The sequence below is a fragment of the Trifolium pratense genome, linkage group LG3 (assembly GCF_020283565.1).
Source record: "Trifolium pratense cultivar HEN17-A07 linkage group LG3, ARS_RC_1.1, whole genome shotgun sequence".
Classification (NCBI taxonomy): Eukaryota; Viridiplantae; Streptophyta; class Magnoliopsida; order Fabales; family Fabaceae; genus Trifolium; species Trifolium pratense.
The window spans coordinates 38,392,865-38,412,295 of record NC_060061.1 but is presented as its reverse complement, the minus strand read 5'-3'; the positions used below and the strand labels follow the sequence as shown (position 1 = coordinate 38,412,295).

The window sequence follows — 19,431 nt, the reverse complement described above, 5'->3', positions numbered from 1 at the left end:
GACTGAGGCCAGCAGAGCACTTGAGGCCAGAAAATTGAAAATAGATCGTGTGATTGAGGCTCTCAAGGCTGAGGAAGCTGCTGAGATTGCTGAGGGTGAGCCTGCTGAACAAGAAGGAGTGAAAACCAGTGGGTCTGATGATGACACTGAGGATTTGGAGGAGGACTCTGATGAAAGTTCTTCTATATGATTTCTTATGTTTTTTTTCCTGATGTACTTTTGGTATTTCTCTTTTGTTGCTTCTGGATTTCTAGCACCTGTGTGTGCATTATGGTCTGTAATATGTGCACTCTGATATTCTCTTGTCTTCTACTCTATGTTTTCCTATGCATGGTGTTTGTCTAAATTGTGGCTAAAAAGGGGGAGTAGTGTGTGTGTGACAAGTGTGTGGACAGATGTTCTCACATCTGGTGGCTGTTTCTGTGCTAATGTTCGTATGCTCGTATTGAGGATGAGTGTGAGTAATATGCATGTGTTGAGGGGGAGTAGTGAATAGTCTTTCTCTATTTGATGTTTGTATGCATGAATTCAGGGGGAGCGTGAGTGATATTATCTCTTGATCGCCTGAAAATGTTTGATGACAAGTGTTGTGCCAAATGTTATGGCACCTGACTAACGAGTCCACTATCCACTATGACTGAGAATTTATTTTTCTCAGAGGATTATGGGAATTTATTTTTCCCTGTTGTGTCTATTATGAATGGATGCGCTTTAACTATTAGGAGTTTATTTCTCCTACCTCTTAGCATCTACTATGGAAGTTTATTTCTCCCCTGTGTTGTTCCATGAGGCTAGTTGTTTATATTCCGCTGTTGCATTGCCTCTAATGCTACTTACCTCTCTTGGAAGTAGTTTTATTATGTGTTACTTTCTTTCCTAGTTGTGTGATCATGTTGACTCGAAGGAAAGGGAATATTGTATCTCTCTATATACTGGTCTAATATTGTTTTAGCCAAAATTTGCCAAAGGGGGAGATTGTTGGGTTTTTGTATGTTGGCTACATTTTGCAAAAACATATTTTAGCCAAGTGTTGAGACATATGTGCTGACCCCAAGTGTTGTGACAAATGTTGGTACACTTTGGAACAACACCTGTCTCTGTATCTGTGCGCGCCAGCTAGCGGATTTTAATTTCTACTCAATCTTTTGAAGATTTGATTGGAGAATTGTTTCAAGGTTTCTTACAGAGGAAGGCGCACGTGTTTAATGTGTTTCAGGAGGCAGCCGAAACCCTAGTTATATTTTCTAAAGGAATTATATTTTTGGAAAATATATTTTTGTGTTTCAAAAATAGAACTATTATTTTCAAAAATATATCAGCTGCTGCCGCAATTCTAGAAGCCCTAATTTTGTCTTGAAGCCCAAGTCGTTCTACTACTATAAATACGAAGGCAAGCATATGGTTTCAAGCATCTAAAATCGTGTCTTACAAAGCGTGTGTTTTAGGGATTTTAGAGTGTTGATTGTGAGCCTTTCTTGTGTCTCATTGATGCAAGCTTAGGACCTGAGTTTATTGAGTTGTAAGTGTGAACTTCTCCTAAGCTTTGAAGTACGGAGATTGTTCTATTGTGTTGTGTGGTTTGCTCGCAAGCTTTTAAGCAAGAGTGAATCCTAGTTTCTTAGGAGTGTGTCTCCACCGTTTGTAACCGTTGAAGTTTATAACAACGCTGTCTGTGTTGTTAAGGTGGGAATTGGGACGGGGTCTCATATCTAGGAGTTCCTAGGTAGAAGTGTCATTGGGTAGTGATTAAGTGAGAAGTTGTAAACGGGTGAGTTTAGCTTCGAAGTAATACTGCTGATAGTGGACTTCATTCCTGGATTGGTATCCCCCAGAGTAGGCTTTAGGCTGAACTGGGTTAACAACTCTTGTGTGTTATTTACTTTACTGTTTTTATTGTTTTATGTTAAGTGCTCTGTTTATAGAAATAGTGTTGGCGCATCGGTAACAACATCTGTCTACAACAGACAAGTGTTGATACACCTTGATCAACACCTGTCCACTGTGTGCCAGGAATTTCAAGTATTCCTATAGAAACAATTATAAGGGGAAAAATCCTATGACTCGCACTCAGTGGCGAAGGTTTCAAAGGAAGAAGAAATTGGCAAATAAAGATGCTGAGGCTGGGGGCAATACTGTTGTGGCCCAGAAGGTTGAAGTGGCCAAGAGGCCAATGAAAGAAAGGCTTTCCATAATAGTGGAAGAGCCAACAGCTGAAAATACCAAAGAGCCGGTATAAGGCGAAGATGACATGGATGATGATGACCTCTTAGATGAGGGATCAGATTTCGACGTAATGGTTAATGTTGTGTCCATCTGACATTCCTACAGAAGTCAATGAGGTAGAAGAAGACTTCGAGGCTCTCGATTTGGCTGATCATAAGCCAATGTGTAACTATGTTATGCAAAACGGCTGTGTCGAGGAACACAAAGCTGTTTTCGAAAAGCCAGATTTGGGGATGCAAAACCACTTGAAGGCTTTGTTCATTAGAGCAAAGGTGAATGATGTGGGAGTAAGTAAGGTCTTGGTTGATGGTGGGGCTGTAGTTAATATTATGCCTCACTTCATGTTGAAGAAATTAGGTCTTTATGATACAGACCTTCATTCTCACAATGTGGTATTAGCAAATTATGAGGGTAAAACTGGCCACTCTCTAGGGGTAGTGCAGTTGGAGGTTTGTGTTGGAAGCACAGTTCGAAAAACCTTCTTTATGGTCATTGCTGCCAGGCCTAATTACAACTTGTTATTAGGAAGGGAGTGGATTCATGGCATTAGGGTTGTTCCCTCAACTATGCATCAAAGATTAATCATTTGGAGAGAGGATGGTTTAGTCGAAAATGTAGAGGCAGACCAAAATGCTTAAATTTCAGAAACAGGCACTGTGACTCTCCAGAATTTTGATAAGAATTTGGCTTCGATCGCTCCTTGTGGTGAACAAGGTGCTGCCTTCGATCCAAATGAGGTGGTGTCGAAAAATGTATACCACTCAGTCAAGCTGCATCCAACCCATGGTTTTTGTTGGGAAAGGGAAGACATTGAAAAGCCCTTGTCTGAGGATGCTTACCCACCAACTTCTGGATGGGTCAACTTCAATGAGTATGATGATTAAGTCCCCAGCATGGGATCGAATTACGGCTTATGCAGCCGAAAATAGAATCAAAATGGCACTATAGGCCATTAATTTACAAGAAAATATGGCTGTCGAAGCCAATGTTGATGCAGGAAATGAATTGGCCTTAGAGGCTAATGATTTAAATAATGGCGAGAAACAAAGTTTAGATTGCATTTATGATGATGAACCTTTGGGTTTTGAAAAAGATCCACACAGTTCGACTCAAAGAATGCAAGCTCAAGATCCTTTGCAGGAGATTGATATTGGAGATGGCTCTATTAAAAGACCAACTTACATTAGTGCCAATATTGATTCAGGCTTAAGAGAAAGAATGGTCGAATTGCTTAAACATTATAAAGACTGCTTTGCATGGGATTATAGTGAGATGCCTGGACTAAGCAGAAACTTGGTAGAACATAGGTTGCCTCTTCGACCAGACAAGAAACCTGTGAAGCAGCTTCCTAGGAGGTTTGCACCAGAGATCATGACAAAGATCAAGGCAGAAATCGAAAGGTTGCTCAAGTGCAAGTTCGTTCGAACAACCAGGTATGTAGAATGGTTAGAAAATATTGTTCCTGTTATTAAGAAAAATGGATCACTTAGAGTTTGCATAGACTTTAGGGATTTAAACAATGCTACACCAAAAGATGAATATTCCATGCCCGTAGCAGAAATGCTAGTTGATTCAGCAGCAGGACATGAATATTTAAGCATGTTAGATGGCTATTCAGGCTATAATCAAATTTTCATTGACGAAGATGATGTGTCAAAAACTGCATTTCGTTGCCCTGGTGCCTTAGGCACTTATGAATGGGTAGTAATGCCCTTTGGTTTAAAAAATGCTGGGGCAACATATCAAAGAGCCATGAATTTAATTTTTCATGACTTTATTGAGATTTTTATGCAAGTTTACATTGATGACATTGTTGTGAAATCCTCATCTCAGGATGAACACATAGATCATCTTAGAAAATCGTTCGAAAGAATGAGAAAATGTGGATTAAAAATGAATCCACTAAAATGTGCTTTTTGTGTACGTGCAGGAGATTTCCTTGGCTTTGTTGTGCATAAAAAGGGCATAGAAATTAATCAAAACAAGACATAAGCTATCATGGAGACGAAGCCTCCAGGAACAAAGAAACAGCTTCAATCTTTGCTAGGTAAAATCAATTTTTTGAGAAGGTTTATTTCAAACGTAAGTGGTAAGGCTCAACTGTTTTCTCCACTACTAAAGCTCAAGAAGGATGATGTATTCGAATGGGGAATAGAACAGCAAAAGGCATTTGATGAGATTAAGGCATATTTGTCGAAGCCTCCCACTTTAATGCCTCCTATTCGAAATAAAGCAATGAGTTTGTATATTGCAGCATCAGATTCAACTATTGGAAGCTTGCTCGCTCAAGAAGATGAAAATGGCGTAGAAAAAGCTATTTACTATCTAAGTAGAATTTTAAATGATGCTGAAACTAGATATAGTTCAATTGAAAAGCTTTGTCTATGTTTGTATTTCTCTTGTACCAAACTTAAGCAATATATCAAGCCAGTTGATGTTTATGTTTATTCTCACTTTGACGTTATTAAGCATATGTTATTAAAACCAATTTTGCATAGTAGAATTGGAAAGTGGGCTTTGGCTTTGACAGAGTACTCACTAACTTATCAACCTTTGAGGGCTGTCAAAGGCCAAATAGTTGCTGATTTCCTTGCTGATCATTCAGTAGTCGAAGTTCCAGTAACTTATGTAGATTTTGAGCCTTGGATTTTATATTTTGATTGCTTAAGACATAGACATGGCACATGAATTGGAATCTTGATTATTTCTCCATTGAGGATTCCAACGAAGTTTAGGTATAAGATTAATGGGTCTTGCTCCAACAATGAGGCTGAGTATGAGGCTTTAATTGCAGACCTAAAGATTCTTTTAGACTTGGGGCAAAATATGTTAAAATAAGAGGTGACTCTGAATTGGTAATAAAGCAATTAACAAAGGAGTATAAATGCATTCAAGAGCATTTGATGAAATACTTTGTTATCGCATTTTCTTTGCTAAAACGTTTCAATTCATGTGATATTCAGCATGTACCTCGAATTGAAAATCAAGAAGCAAATGACTTAACTCAAATTGCTTCTGGTTATAAGTTGATAAAAGAAAAACTAGAGGAATTAGTTGAAATTAAAGAGAATCTAATTTCATGTGAGTCAATGCCCAATGTGTTGACAGCATCTGAACAACTGGGGGCAAATGAGCAAAGTGTCGAAGTAAACTTCGGAATAGTAGATTCGCACTTTGATGAGGTGATGGCTGAAATTTTTGTCATTGATAACTTAGTTGATAGTGATTGGAGACAACCCATTGTCAACTATTTGGAGAATCCAGTAGGTACAACTGAAAGAAAGATTAAGTATAGAGCCTTAAGCTACACAATCATTGGGAATGAATTATTTAAGAAAACACCTGAAGGGGTTTTGTTGAAATGTCTTAGTGAAAATGAGGCATATGTAGCAATTTCCAATGTTCATAGTGGGGCCTGTGGTGCCCATCAAGCAGGCCACAAAATGAAATGACTTTTGTTTCGACAATGGTTATATTGGCCTTCCATGCTTAAGGATTGCATAGAGTATGCAAAAGGGTGTCAAGAATGTCAAAAACATGCAGGGATACAACATGTTCCCGCAAGCGAATTACATTCGATTGTCAAGCCTTGGCCTTTAAGGGGTTGGGCCTTAGATTTAATTGGCGAAATCAGGCCAGCTTCATCAAAAAATCAGCGCTATATACTGGTTGGAATTGATTATTTCACTAAGTGGATAGAGGCTGGGCTTTAACAAATGTGGATCAGGAGGCTGTGATTAATTTCATCCAAAACCACATTATTTATAGGTTTGGGCTCCCTGAAACTATTACTACAGACCAAGGGACAGTGTTTGTTGGACGAAAAATGCAAGACTTTGCTGAACAAGCAGGTTTCAGGCTATTAACTTCGACACCTTACTATGCTCAAGCAAATGGTTAAGTCGAAGCAGCTAACAAGGTTATAATTGGTCTAATCAAAAATCATATTGCTCAAAAGCCAAAGAATTGGCACAAAACTTTGGATCAAGTTCTATGGGCATGCAGAAATTCTCCTAAGGAATCAACATGTTCAACTCCTTTTCGACTAACTTATGGTCATGACGCTGTGTTGCATGTGGAGGTGATGATGCAATCAATTCGAGTGCAAAGGCAATTGGAACTACCTATTGACCATTATTGGAACTTGATGTTATATGAGTTGGTAGATGTAGATGAAGAAAGATTGCAGGCGTTAAATGCATTAGTTCGACAAAAAGAAAGAATTGCCAAAGCTTACAATAAGAAAGTTAAACCTAAAACCTTCAATTTAGGAGATTTGGTATGGAAAGTTATTCTTCCCATGGATAGAAGAGATAGAGTCTTTGGGAAATGGTCATCTAACTGGGAAGGGCCATTCAAGATTTCCCAGGTATTATCTAATGGGGCCTATGAAATCGAAGAATTAACTCCTGAACAACGTTCAATAAACATGAATGGCAAATACTTAAAGAAATATAAGCCAATGTTACAAGAAATACGCATAAAGAATGAGTAGTTCAGAAGTAAAAGATGCAAAATGGTAAAGAAAACTGCCAAGAAAATAAAATTTTTATTCATTAAAAATTGACATTACAACCAATCGTTCAAGAATGATTCAAGAAAATACAAGAATGGTTGAATGTTGTAGGAAAACCACTTAGGGTTTATCCTGGTCCTTAGTTCCTTCCTCCTTTGAGTCAGAATTGGAATGCTCAGATACCTGAGAATCCTCTTAGGCGAAAGAGATCCTGAAAACTGTTCATCATCAGGCTCCCAGGTGCTGAGGAATTCAGCATAATCTGAGTCAGTGTCATCTGAGCCCGAGGAATCAGAGGAGAGGACAATGGTTTCCACTTCCTTATCTTTTGCCCTCATAGGGTGAAGAATTCTGGTGCGTGGAGGCTTGAAAGCTGGTTTCTTGATTCTTCCCCTCCCAAGGGGACGTTGAACTTTAGAGTCTTTGGTGGTAAGAGATTGATCTTTCTCCTTATTCATTTTCAAAGAATTGCTTTCTTTTGTTTGATTAATTGTGAGAATGGAATAGAGAGACTCTAAATGCAGTATTTATAGATAGATCCATAAAGATTGAAATAGTGCGCTTTAAATGCATAGATGGTTACAACTAACCATAACTAGTTTCGCATGGGAAAGCGTTGTTTCAATAAATGCTCGAGTGGGTGTAGTCAATTATATTTGACTGCATTGGAAACCTGTTTTGTTTTATCCTTTTAGAGAAGTTATTAAACAAACTTGGAATGTTGGCCAAAACTAGGAAAGGCAAACAGTTGTGGGTCCTAAGAATAAAATAACTTAGGTAAAAAAGGAACATACAACATTAAAACCAAAAGAAGGCATACATTAAAAAGGCATGCCTAAGTTGTTCGAATGAAAAGTCAAAATGTAGTTTGTTCGAAGGATACAAAAGAAACAATCAAAGTTCGAATATGGTTTAAATTACAAAAATCCTAAGGGCGCTGCTGTGACGAAGAAGGTGGCACTTGATTAGCTGCTTTAAATTGGAAATATTGGTTTCGAATGGAAACCAACTTACGTTGCAACATCTCCTTGTCGTTTGCAAGACGCTCCACTTGCCTCTGGACAGCCAAGCCATCACTATAGTGTTGGAGTCCTTCATGGGCTAGCTCATTAATCTTGGCCCTGTGAACTTCGACAGCTAATGTAGCAAGATGCTCCATTCTGGCTTCCTCTTGTCGAATCTTCTCCTCCAACTCTTTGATCTCAGAGCGCCATTTGGTGATGTTATCTTCGCAAGCTACAATCTGGTTGAGAGAATCAGAAGAGGTAGCTTTGATCCTCACAACTTCTGCATTGCAATAGGCCGCATGGTCGAAATGACGTTGTTGTGCAGAGAGTTGAGAGTTCAGAAGCTCATCAGTTCTGGTCAGAAGTTGGGATTGGCTGACATACTGCTCCAAATAGGCTTCTGCTTGAGTAACCAGGAGGAAAGTTGTTTCGCTAGTCCTAGGATTTTGGAGCTTGTTGAACAAGGCTTTGATATTGAATTAGATGGAAGAATCACGCTCAAGCAATCCTAACATATCTCCATCTAGAATCTCTCGTTTAAACCTCAGCTCATGATCAAATTGCTCTTGCTCGAAAAAGCTTTCCTTGTCCTCAGCATTAGGATTAGAGGAACCATGACTCGAAAGGAGCTTGTTGAGTGCATCTGCTGGGGCTAAATCCTTCAACTCCTTAGCTAGCTCAGCTGGAAAAATGATGGAAGGAGGAGGTTTCGAAACAGAGGTACATTCTTCATCATAAGAATCCCCAGTTTGGGAATCATTGTCATCAGAGTCGAAGCTGTTGGTGTTCATAGAGCCAGAGCAATGGTTTGACCCACTTGGTTGTGGCTGATTGGTAGTGGATTGTTCACCTTCGAGAGGTGGGCCCTGTTCATTGGCAACCCCCACATTATGGCCAACTTCAGCATTAACAACATCCATTATTGGCTCATTTGTACTTGGCATCTGGATTTGAACGGATGGAGGGCTTTCATGTGATGGCCTTTGGTCAAGACTGGCCTCTTCGTTGTTGGGCTCAAGAGTATTGTCTTCTGCGCCAAGGTGAGGCGAGCCAGTAGGCTTACGAGACGGTGATTTGTTGGGGATAAATGTCTCGACAGGCTGAGGGGAAGGGGTCCTTTCTGACAAAGTTTCTTGCTGCACAGCATTTAGTTCTTCGACTACGTCCTTGACCACTTTGTTGGGAGAAGGATCTTCCTGAGGCACAGGTTGTGGAGAATTTTGTGGCTGGAATATAATCAAATTCAGAAGGTAAGCAAGAAGCTAAAAACAAGGAAAAGCATTAAGAGCCAGAAGAGATTGCTTACTTGTACATGGCTGTCAAGATCAGCCTCGAACACCCTAGGTGTTTCTGTTTCGACATCATGTGTTTCAGCAGGGGCAGTCAAAATGGGAGGCTCTTTGTGCTTCTTTTTCTTCTTCTTTTTCTTTTCAGATTGGTCTTGGGGAGGATCTTCAGAGGGTCTTGAAGCTTCTTCCTGCGCTTCAGGTTCAGAAAGTTGATTTTCAGAAGAAGCCAGGTGGCTGGTTTTCTTGTCTTTCTTCTTCTTCTTTTTCTTATCCTTGATTGGTTGATCAGAAGGAAGAGGGTCTTGCATGGTGGCAGCTGTGGGTTGTTCATTGATGGTTGGAAGAATGGTGGTGTCCTACAAGCCATATCTCAATAAGTTGGCATTCATGCCAAAAGAACAATGGAAAAAGCAAACTCATGGCCAAAAAGTTGCCTCATTTGGGGTGCTTGAAAGAGTAACTGGAGTAGGCTTTTGTTTCTTTGAAGAAGAGGGAGTTTCAGCTGGGTTTGATCTTTTGCGTGTGGTAACCTGAGAAAGGGCATAGCAAAACGTTAGCCAAAAGTCTACAAAGGAATATGAAGTGTATTTAAAGGCAAAGCACCTACCCCTAGTTCAACCTTTGTTGGTGGAAGAGGAGGTTTCTTAGAACTGCTGGAGCCAGCTTTCGATTTACTTCCTGCATAAAGAAGTGCGCATGAAGTGTAGATATGAACAAACTAGGGATTATATAAGCAAGATTCGAAGCAAAGTTTACCTCTGGTGTTCAACTTAGATTTAATCTTATTCAAAATGGATGAGTCGAATCCATTGGAGATGGCAGTGAGTAAAACAGTTTTATTGACTAATCGCCCTTCATAGTGGAGAGACCACCACTTGGAGAATTCCCTAGTGCAAGTATGAGAAGGCGCAAACTCAAATGGGGTGAGCTCATAGGCAGGTTTGTTGAAGTGTTCCAAGAATGAACGATATTGTGGCTCTGTCATGCCATACTTGCCTAAACAAACTTCCCTTTCCTCCAAATATATGCTCTTTTGGAGTATTTGGGTTAAGCCAAATTGGCGAGATACCAAGTTTGGGAAATAACCAACTAACCCAAATTCTCCAGCAGTTAATCCAATTCGACAAGAGAGGACTGTAGGCATCAAGTAAGCACTCTAAATGTTGGTAATCCATTCCTCAGAATCTGGAGGAGGAAAGTGATGAACGAACCAAGGAGGACCAATAGGTCTGTCCACAAAGGGAGCGAAGCTAGGCTTGAATTCCTTCAAGTTCATAAAAACATTAAAATATTGTTGGAAGACTGCATCATAGGAAAGACCTCTCATCCTAGGAACCAATCTTGCTAGCCTAGTGCCTTCGACTTGGCACGCACTTGATTCATCATAGAATTGCTCTGGCAAGAAGAGGTCTAATTCTGTATGGAATGTGGCATTCAGCCACAGTTGCAATACCCAGAAGGGGCCAGCACCCAAAAAGGTAGATCCATCACCTGTCTTCTTGAGGTGTTCACAAGCATCCCTCATAGATTCGTAAAGGCATCCAAGGAGGAGTCGAGCAAAACTGAATTGCTGACACTCATGAAGCTGAATGGCCATAAGGATATATTTCTTGGCCACTTGAAGGGATTGGGTGCAGAACACGTATTGGGATAACCAAAGAATTAGGAAAGCAACATGTTCTTCAGCACTTACTTCATCATCAGTCTTTTGGTTCTCCATGATGTATTTGGAGTAAGATTTGTTGTGGAAGTCGAACTTGATGGTGTCAGAAGCTTTAAAAGGATCATAAGTATCTCCAATTGGTGATAAACCAGTTATAGCAGCAACATCAAGCAAAGTAGGAGTCATCATACCACATTCGAAGTGGAAAGTGTTGGTAGAGGACTCAAAGAAATGCAAAGCAGCAATAATCATCTCCTGCTGGTATTTAAGGCCTGTCCTAGAGAGTTGAATAAGGTCATAAATACCACAAGCTTGCCAAATATCAGCCCTATCTTGTTGTACTCTCCCTAACCAAGCAAGATATTGGTCATTCAAAGAAGGAGCTGATCGAAACACCCTGTTAGGCGCTTTGATATAACTGAAGTTATAGGGTTCACTAATGAAAACCCTAGGAATACAAAGCTTGTAAACAGGAAAAATAGATATGGTGTTGGAGTTACAGTTCTTTTCATCTGGTTTAGGTCCTCCAAACGCATGCACCATGTTATTAATAGAATATGGGAAGATTACCTGACTTTCCCAAAAATTTTGTAAATCCAATCTGAGCGAAGGTTCTGGAACCGTGCCTTCTTCATAAGTAGAGAGCGTGTTGGTGGTCCACTTTCCAGCGTAAGGAAGTAGCTTTCTAGTGTTTGAGCTTGACGCCATTGTTGAAGTTCAAAGGTTTACAGAATTGGTGATTAGGGTTGAAATTGGGAATCGTGAGATGCTATAACAACTTTAACAGAAATCAAGCGAAATAAGGTTTCAAGGTTGAAGATGTTTTGGGAGCGAAAGATTCAGCAGAAAATTACCAAAGTTAAGAAGGAAGATGAACAGTTGAAAAGTTTGGAAAAAGAACAATGAAGAAAGGAGTTGCCTATTTATAGGGGCGCGTTATTTTAGAATTAAAATAATTCAAAAGGGAAAAATAACAACTTCTTCAACTTCCTACGCTGACAAGTGTCTAATTCCCTTTACAGGTGAAAAAGAAAGTAAGTGTTGGAGCCAATCCAAAAATTTGGATATCAGCCTAAAGGATAGGAGAAAAGAAACAGAAAGAGAGATATCCCTTTATACTTTCAAAAATGCCACTTCGTCTTTCGATAGACACAGTCGAAAATGACATTTTTGGGGGGCAATTTGTTGGGCATAAATTTGGTATTTATCAATTAAATATAATTGGTGGGTCCAATATTTATTTGAAGTTTAGGTGGTTAAAATAAAACTTTCAAATATTATGTAGAAGCTTCAACTGTGTCGAAACGAGGAAGAGTTTCGAAGGCGTCGAAGTTCAAGCTTTAAGGTTAGCTCGCCAAGAGGCGCGTCGAAGCGGTGAAGCAGATCAAAGGGCCAGTTGATCCAGGCCCAAAGAAACAACAACGGCCCAATATAGCATTGGCGCGCACTGAAGAAAGAAAGATCGAAAGTGGAGAACGTGGGTCAATGTGGCAATTCGTGGAACGTCCAGATGATCAAGGAGCAGTTATCACTTTGCCATAGTATTTATAGCAGTTTTTCATTAGTAGTCGAGGTCACAAAATTTCATACAAAACTTTCTCTGAAAATTCTAAGTACTCAGCGATCGAACGAACGGAATATTGAAGAGAAAATGTATGTTTTGTGAACCATTTACTTTGTAATTGCTTTTCATTCAATGCAATTTACTTTCCAGCAATGTTTTTAGGTTTATTTAATGCTTGTTTATGAAATTGCTGTTTCGAGGCGATTCGAACTAGCTTTTTCTTATATAGTTTACAAAGGATTTAATTCTTAAGTGTTTGTTTTCCTTTTTAACGAACACTCAAACAATTTTCTAAGTAAACAAAACACAAAACTGTCCTGAGATTTACTAGTTGATCTCGCGAGTTTAAATACTTAAACTAACGGTTGTTTACCAAATTTCTACGTAAACAGTACCGTGAAAGATTTCATTCACTCTTTCATAATAGACCTCGCCTAAACTTCAAAATGTTACATTCAAAATGACAGGTGGGAAGGAGTTGGTATCATTAGTTTGATTTTAGATGATTTTTAAAAAACAACTGAACTGCATGGTTTTTTTTTTAAAAAAAAATTGTTCGGTGCTGAAATGTTATGATGTAAATCGTACCAATCAAACCGCATTAGTTTGATTTAGATTTTTTTAAAAATCAACGAACCGCATGCATTTTTATCTCGCGATTGGAATGACTTTTATAGCATCCACAATGGAGATCCCCAAATTTGAGTACTTAACTGGGTCCCACGTGTACACATCATTTATTTATTATTTTTTAATAATAATACCTAATAAGTACTCAATCCCTCCAACTCAGCACCTCTTAAAAAGTTTTAAATTGGTCTCACTAATAACTTTATATCTCATCAATAATACTATATTTTTATAAGTAGTTCCCACAAAAATATATTATAATGAGGAGAGAGAGGGTACCTATTTAAGAAGTAGTACCTATTAAATCCTCGATTAGTTTTGCTCTACCTAATAATTACCTATGTACCTATATAATTAGGTACTACCATCGAAAGATCACCGCGAACACCCGTAATCAAATGTGTAAGTTGTGTAACTCTCGTTAGGTTCGGTGAAACATCAAAGGAAAAACTCACAGAAACTACAACACCCCTAACCTAATTCACCATGAATTCTTGTCTCCTCGCATCTTCATTACAACCTTTCCCACACACAACTACTAAATCTTTCAATCTTCTTCTCACACTTAGAAGAACAAAACAACGCCATTTTCTTTTCATCTCTTCTAAATTCAACTCGCCCAAATTCATTTCATCATCTTCTTCCTCTAATGGATCAAATATTCCTTCAAATCAAGCTATTATTCAAAACGATATCTTTCATAGTGAAGTCACAAACCCTCAACTTAATTCTTCTAACCCCAAGCTTAGCTTCGGTGACCAAGCTTTTTTTCTCCTCGCATTCATCGCCTGCACGGTATGATTCATTACTATACTGTCTAGAAACTTGTTCTGTTTAAGCTTGTTGATTCAAATTTATGAATTCAATTTACAAAACTTGGACTATGAATTTGCATACTAGATATTTGATTAAAAGTGCCTTTGGAAAAACTTATTTACTTCTTATTTATGACACTATATTTTGAGTTGCTGTTTGTTTGTGAGAGCTTGTGAAAATAACATGTCACGTGTCTTTTGTTTTGTTTGGAACCGACTAATTTAGGGGACCAATTGAAAAGTTCTGTGTGGACTGGCCCAACACAAGAGTTGGCACCGGAGGATTCCAACCTGAGACCTAGAGAGGAGTGCACTCTGAGGTCCTAAACCTACACTACACGGCAAACCCCCGGGGGTTATGTTTAAAAGATGTTTACAGCTTTCATGGCTTATGAAAACATATAACAATTTAACCATATAGTTTCTTTGGTTATAGAAGTAACTTATACTTAACCACTTGTATTTTTCTTGGGGGGCAAATAAAACAACCTGTCTAATACACTAAGTACTTATTCAACTAGAACTTTACTAATCTGTGTGACCTTACCTAAACACACCCTAAATTTCGTACTCTTTTGTGCTTAGTGTATAAGTATAGGTTGTCATTATTGCAAACCTTCTTAAATAAGAAATCACTAATGTAAACGTCACATTAGCCAGCACTAAAAAGTTATGTTCTAGTCCAGATCTTCTGCCAGTTGTTATCTTTCATCGAAGTTTCTTGAGTTTCTTCTTTATATTTGGATGGATTTTGTTTGTGGCTCATAAAAGGTATTTTGATTATTGTTTCTGCAGACTTCAGCGGCATTTGCTGGCCTTGTTTTTGCTGCTGTTCCCACCCTATTTGTAAGTTTTCTATCACAATGCTTACATTTAGATGTGCACATATAAGTTTGTATGTTTCATATCATTCTAGTAGGTTGCATTTGCTTTCTTTTGAGTCTTTAAATTTTTATGATATATTGGAATTTCATGGTTTAAACTTTGAATTAAGATCATACTTATCTTTTTAAGAGTTTCCCCTTCCTCTTTTATCATTTGTAATATATTAACTGGTCGTTTAACTGGACCAAGTCTACAAGTCCTGCTAACAAACCGCCAAATGTTAGTATTGTTAGTTTTTTGTTGGGGGTGAAGATCGAACCCTCGACCTCCTTATCACTCCACTCCTTAACACCCCCACCCCCAACCACCAAGCCACCCTTATATCCCCTTGTCTTCAATCCTATTTAGTGCAGCTGTCCACAAAAGATTTGGTCTTAGAGGGAGCGTTGGATTTTAAATAGGTCTTCCATAGAGAGGTGTTATATGGAAAGTGAGTTAAACACTGAGAAAGGAATTGGAATCTGTGCATGAAATGTCTACAGTTTAGAAAGAATGCTAGGCTCAGACTACTCAGCCATTTTCAATTTTGATGATCTATTATACATCCCCTTTTTGAGACATATATCACAATTGAAGAATCTTTCAGCATAGGAATCCCCAGATATCCTATGTTCGTTGTAAATTCTTTTTTCTTTTAATTTGTGTGTGTAAGATTCATCTTCTGTTTGATTCTATACGAATTTGGAGTTGGCTATTCCTACAAGGCCATGCCATTTTTTTTTCTGTAATAACATCGTAAAATTATTTGGTTTTTGCATTATAAAAACAACTTCATTTTGCATAATGTCATCCTCATATTTATCTTATTAGATTAATGGTAAAACCTAAACAGACTCTAAATATTCACATCTTACTTTTCCATATCTTTCTTAGGCAATGAGAAATGCTGCAATATCATTTTCAAAGTTAGCTGATACAGCTCGTGAGGAACTCCCGAGCACCATGACTGCTGTTAGGCTTTCGGGGATGGAAATAAGTGATCTGACACTAGAATTAAGTGATCTAAGGTGACAATGAATACCTTGCTTTGAATCCATTGTTGTTGTATTTCATTCTCTGTTGCATCTTTCTAAATGATGGTTATTTTGAGATCGATAGCCATACATAGTTGTGCTGTTTTATATTCCCTATTAGTACTTCCACACTATGCTGCTATAAGAAACCACACTCAACCCATTCTTATTGAGTATCAATAAAACAGAAGTGGGAAAGACATAATGGTTTCTTTGTTCTTCTACTTTCGCAGTATTCGTTTTTGAGGGGTGAAAATTTATTCTTAGAGCATTGGCCGACTGTTTAGTTTGCTTTGACAATCAATGACCATATCTGCTTAATTCTAGCTATATATGACTTGTAACTTGTGATAAAGCATGAACTATAGGACTAAAATACTAGTGATTTGAACAATTTTATGCAATTTTCCCTTACAAGGTTGTCTTGAAATAGTAAGCCATGGATATGTGGATTTAAATTGGTAGGATTCGGAGTTTTGGACTTGTGGATTGTGTTAAAGTATGAACCAAATAAGGGTATTCGGTGCTAGAGATTGTAACAGTTTATAAGGTTTTTTCTTGCAAGGCTGCTGTTCCTTTTTCTTACAAGGTTACCTTGGAACAGCAAGATGTAGATACATAAATTTAAATTGGCAGGATTTTAGATTATGTCTTCTCACTCTGTTCCTGCTGCTACGTAGTACGTAGCATGATTTTGGTTGATAAATTCTTTATGATTCTTATGCACCTTTACTGTCCAATACAATTACAATAGAAAATTTTGAAGACTATTATAACAAAAAAAAAATGCTTGAAAGGGAACTTCAAAATTTTAATCATATGGTATCTGCTAATACAAAACAGATGCCTTTTTATCAAGAATTATTTTCAAAGTCATAGCATAGTTTTAACCACATTGCATATATGGATCTAAGATAATTTGTTGTTTGAAAATTAGCCAGGAAATAACAGATGGAATCAGCAAGTCAGCTCAAGCTTTGCAAGCAGCAGAAACTGGAATTCGACAGATCGGATCAGTGGCACAACAACACACAATATGTATGTATAATATGTTTTCTGGGATCCCGTTATTTCTCTTGTACTTTTCTTCTTTTATCTCATTCTTTGTTTTTATAATTGCTTTTCAACAACAGCATTTAGCAGCTCTGTGACTTATATATAGAGAAGTGAAAAAAATGGCTAGGCAATACATTGGAACTATTTGCTTTCTTCCTTTAGTGGGTTGGAACGTTGTTTTAATTTTTTGAAGGATGATTTCTTCTAGAACTCAATTGGTGGTCAATTAAATAAAACATGAAAAATAGTACAATAAAGTATGTTTAATCCAAATTGTTGATCAGTGATTGCGAAAGTATTTATTTATCATGTTTTTGTGAGGAACGTTTTAACCAATTCTTTCATAATACGCATAGCGTATTTCAGATTATATTTTACTTTTCTCAGTGTAATCTATTTATTTGTAGACTGATATTATGATGAAAATGTATACTATTCAAACATCAGTCTCTAGCCCCATTAATAGATTATTTTCCTTATTCTTCACATCGATATGCAAAACATTGAATGCCATTCTACTAGTAAAAATTTGAGCTACTTAGAAGTCATTTTTCTTTTTAAGCTAGAAAAATATATCAAGTATTGGAGTCTCCTTTGAATATTGATTTGATTTCACCGCAGTCATAATATGTTAACATGATTCAGTCACTACTCACTACAGTTATGATGTTAGACTTGTTGGATAGAGATCACACAATTTATATTTCAAACTTCGAAAAATAAGATTTTAAGCACATACTCAGGATGCGAGTTATTCAATCTTCATCTAACAGTAGTGTTCTTATTACAACAGTGACTGCATCAATCCAAATTTGTTGGTCTGATTATAGTTTGTTTTGATACAGCCATGATTGAAGAGAGAGCGAATTTGCCTGAAATATCTCTGCAACCTGTTGTTGCTGGAGCTGCAAGAAAGACTTCTAGAGCAGTTGGCCGAGCCACAAAGAGCTTGATGAACATGATTTCAGGAAGACAAAGCACGACAGAAAATGATGATGACATAACTTACATATGAGAAATCTGATGAGCTCAATTAAATTAGTTCAGCTGTGTGCATATTTAATTTAATGTAGTGTGGGAAGGTACTTGAGAGTTGATGTCAAAATTTGAATATAATAATGTAAAGGGATGAGCTTGTTATGTAGCTTAAATAATACTATGAGAATTGTTACATGAAAATGCAGTGGCTCTTTGAGTATAACCACAACCTACAAGTCAATTTTTGAGTCTCCCTCGTCACATTGTAAATCTGGAGCATCTAATATGAAGCTTGATCCCCAATAATTTTTGCCACTTTTCATGACTCTTTTTGTGTCCCACAGATAGAAGATTAATGGTAGTTAATTAAATAATTATTAGGTAGTAGTTATTAATAATTTAGGTATTGATAGTATTTAGATGTTTTCTCTCCCGACCCCCCTAATTTCTTTTCTACCCCCTGAATTTCCGTTTTTGCCCTTCGGGGTACTTCGGTTTATACGAACCGAATTTTTTTGTCATGCTCAAAAATTTCGGTTTATATAAATCGAAATATTGTGTTCCAAATTTTTTTCCAGCTTTTCTGCATAAATTCTGCATGAGACCCTCAATTTACACAATTTATTTGAAATACTAAACAATGTCCGATTTGAGTAAACGACCACTCGTTGGAAAGCTTAGGGTGTCAAGAATACCAATATAATTTTTGTTTTGAGGGTTAACTATCCAATTGGTTCAGTTTGACCAAATAATGGGTACCGGTACAGAAACCGAGCATAAACTTTTCTCAAACTTGTAGGTAGATTTTCTCATACTATACTTAATGAAATTTAACAATTCCGGTGTCAATCTTGTAGTAAATTTTGTCTTCTTTACATTGAATTAAAAATCATTAGCATACGACTTATATTCAGAGTGATAAATTTACCACAGGTATCTCTACAACATTTTGCAGAAACTTTTCGCAAACTTGTAGGTAGATTTTCTCATACTATACTTAATGAAATTTAACAATTTCGGTGTCAATCTTGTAGTAAATTTTGTCTTCTTTACACTGGATTAAAAATCATTAGCATACGACTTATATTCAGAGAGATATGCTAAATTTACCACAGGTAGCTCTACACGAATTTTCACATAAATTTTCCTTCTTTTTGGGGGTATATGTTATTTCGGTTTATATAAACCGAATTTTTTTTCCATGTTTAAAAACTTTGGTTTATATAAACCGAAGTTTGTTGGTAAAATTTTTTCATACCGCAAGGGGCAAAATGAGATTTTTGGGGTATAAAAGAAATGAGGGGGGTCGGGAGAGAAAAGTTCTAGTATTTATATTCTTAGTTGGACTTTACTTGAATTGTTAGTTAATCGGGCCTTAAGGCCAATCTAAGGTTTTATCCATTTAGAAGTAGTATAAATATAGTGTGATGAACACAAATCAAACCGATGAATGAAAATGAAGTCTTTTTTTTATCTTTATTTATTTGCATTTCTTTATTGTTTTCCTAGGTTTAGTTTAGTGTAGCCTGATAGAGCTTCAAGTCTCTATCATTGGTGCTTTCATTGAGAGAATGATGGAATGTATACCGTTTGCAGCGCATATTGTTTGTGTTCCAGAAATATTGTATACATCACATATGAGAATGTAAGGTAGTTGGAATTTATTGTGGAAATTAATTGTACCACCAAGAGTCAAAAATCTTCTCTAGCAAATTTGTCGACAGTGCGTTCCTACTCGTGTTGCTCGACGTGGGAGAGAAGTGAGTTATAATGTTGTTTGTGCACTTTGTAA

At 37.4% G+C, this 19,431-nt stretch overlaps 1 protein-coding gene across 1 annotated transcript; it reads left to right on the top strand.

The window, feature by feature from the left end:
- Positions 1 to 13,252: 13,252 nt before the first annotated feature.
- On the top strand, positions 13,253 to 17,954 carry LOC123918325. Its single transcript, XM_045970334.1, has 5 exons — positions 13,253 to 13,687; positions 14,503 to 14,553; positions 15,466 to 15,599; positions 16,543 to 16,643; positions 17,507 to 17,954. The coding sequence occupies exons 1-5, from the start codon at positions 13,379 to 13,381 to the stop codon at positions 17,674 to 17,676; spliced, it is 765 nt and encodes a 254-aa protein (XP_045826290.1). The 5' UTR covers positions 13,253 to 13,378; the 3' UTR covers positions 17,677 to 17,954.
- The last annotated feature ends 1,477 nt before the right edge of the window (positions 17,955 to 19,431 follow it).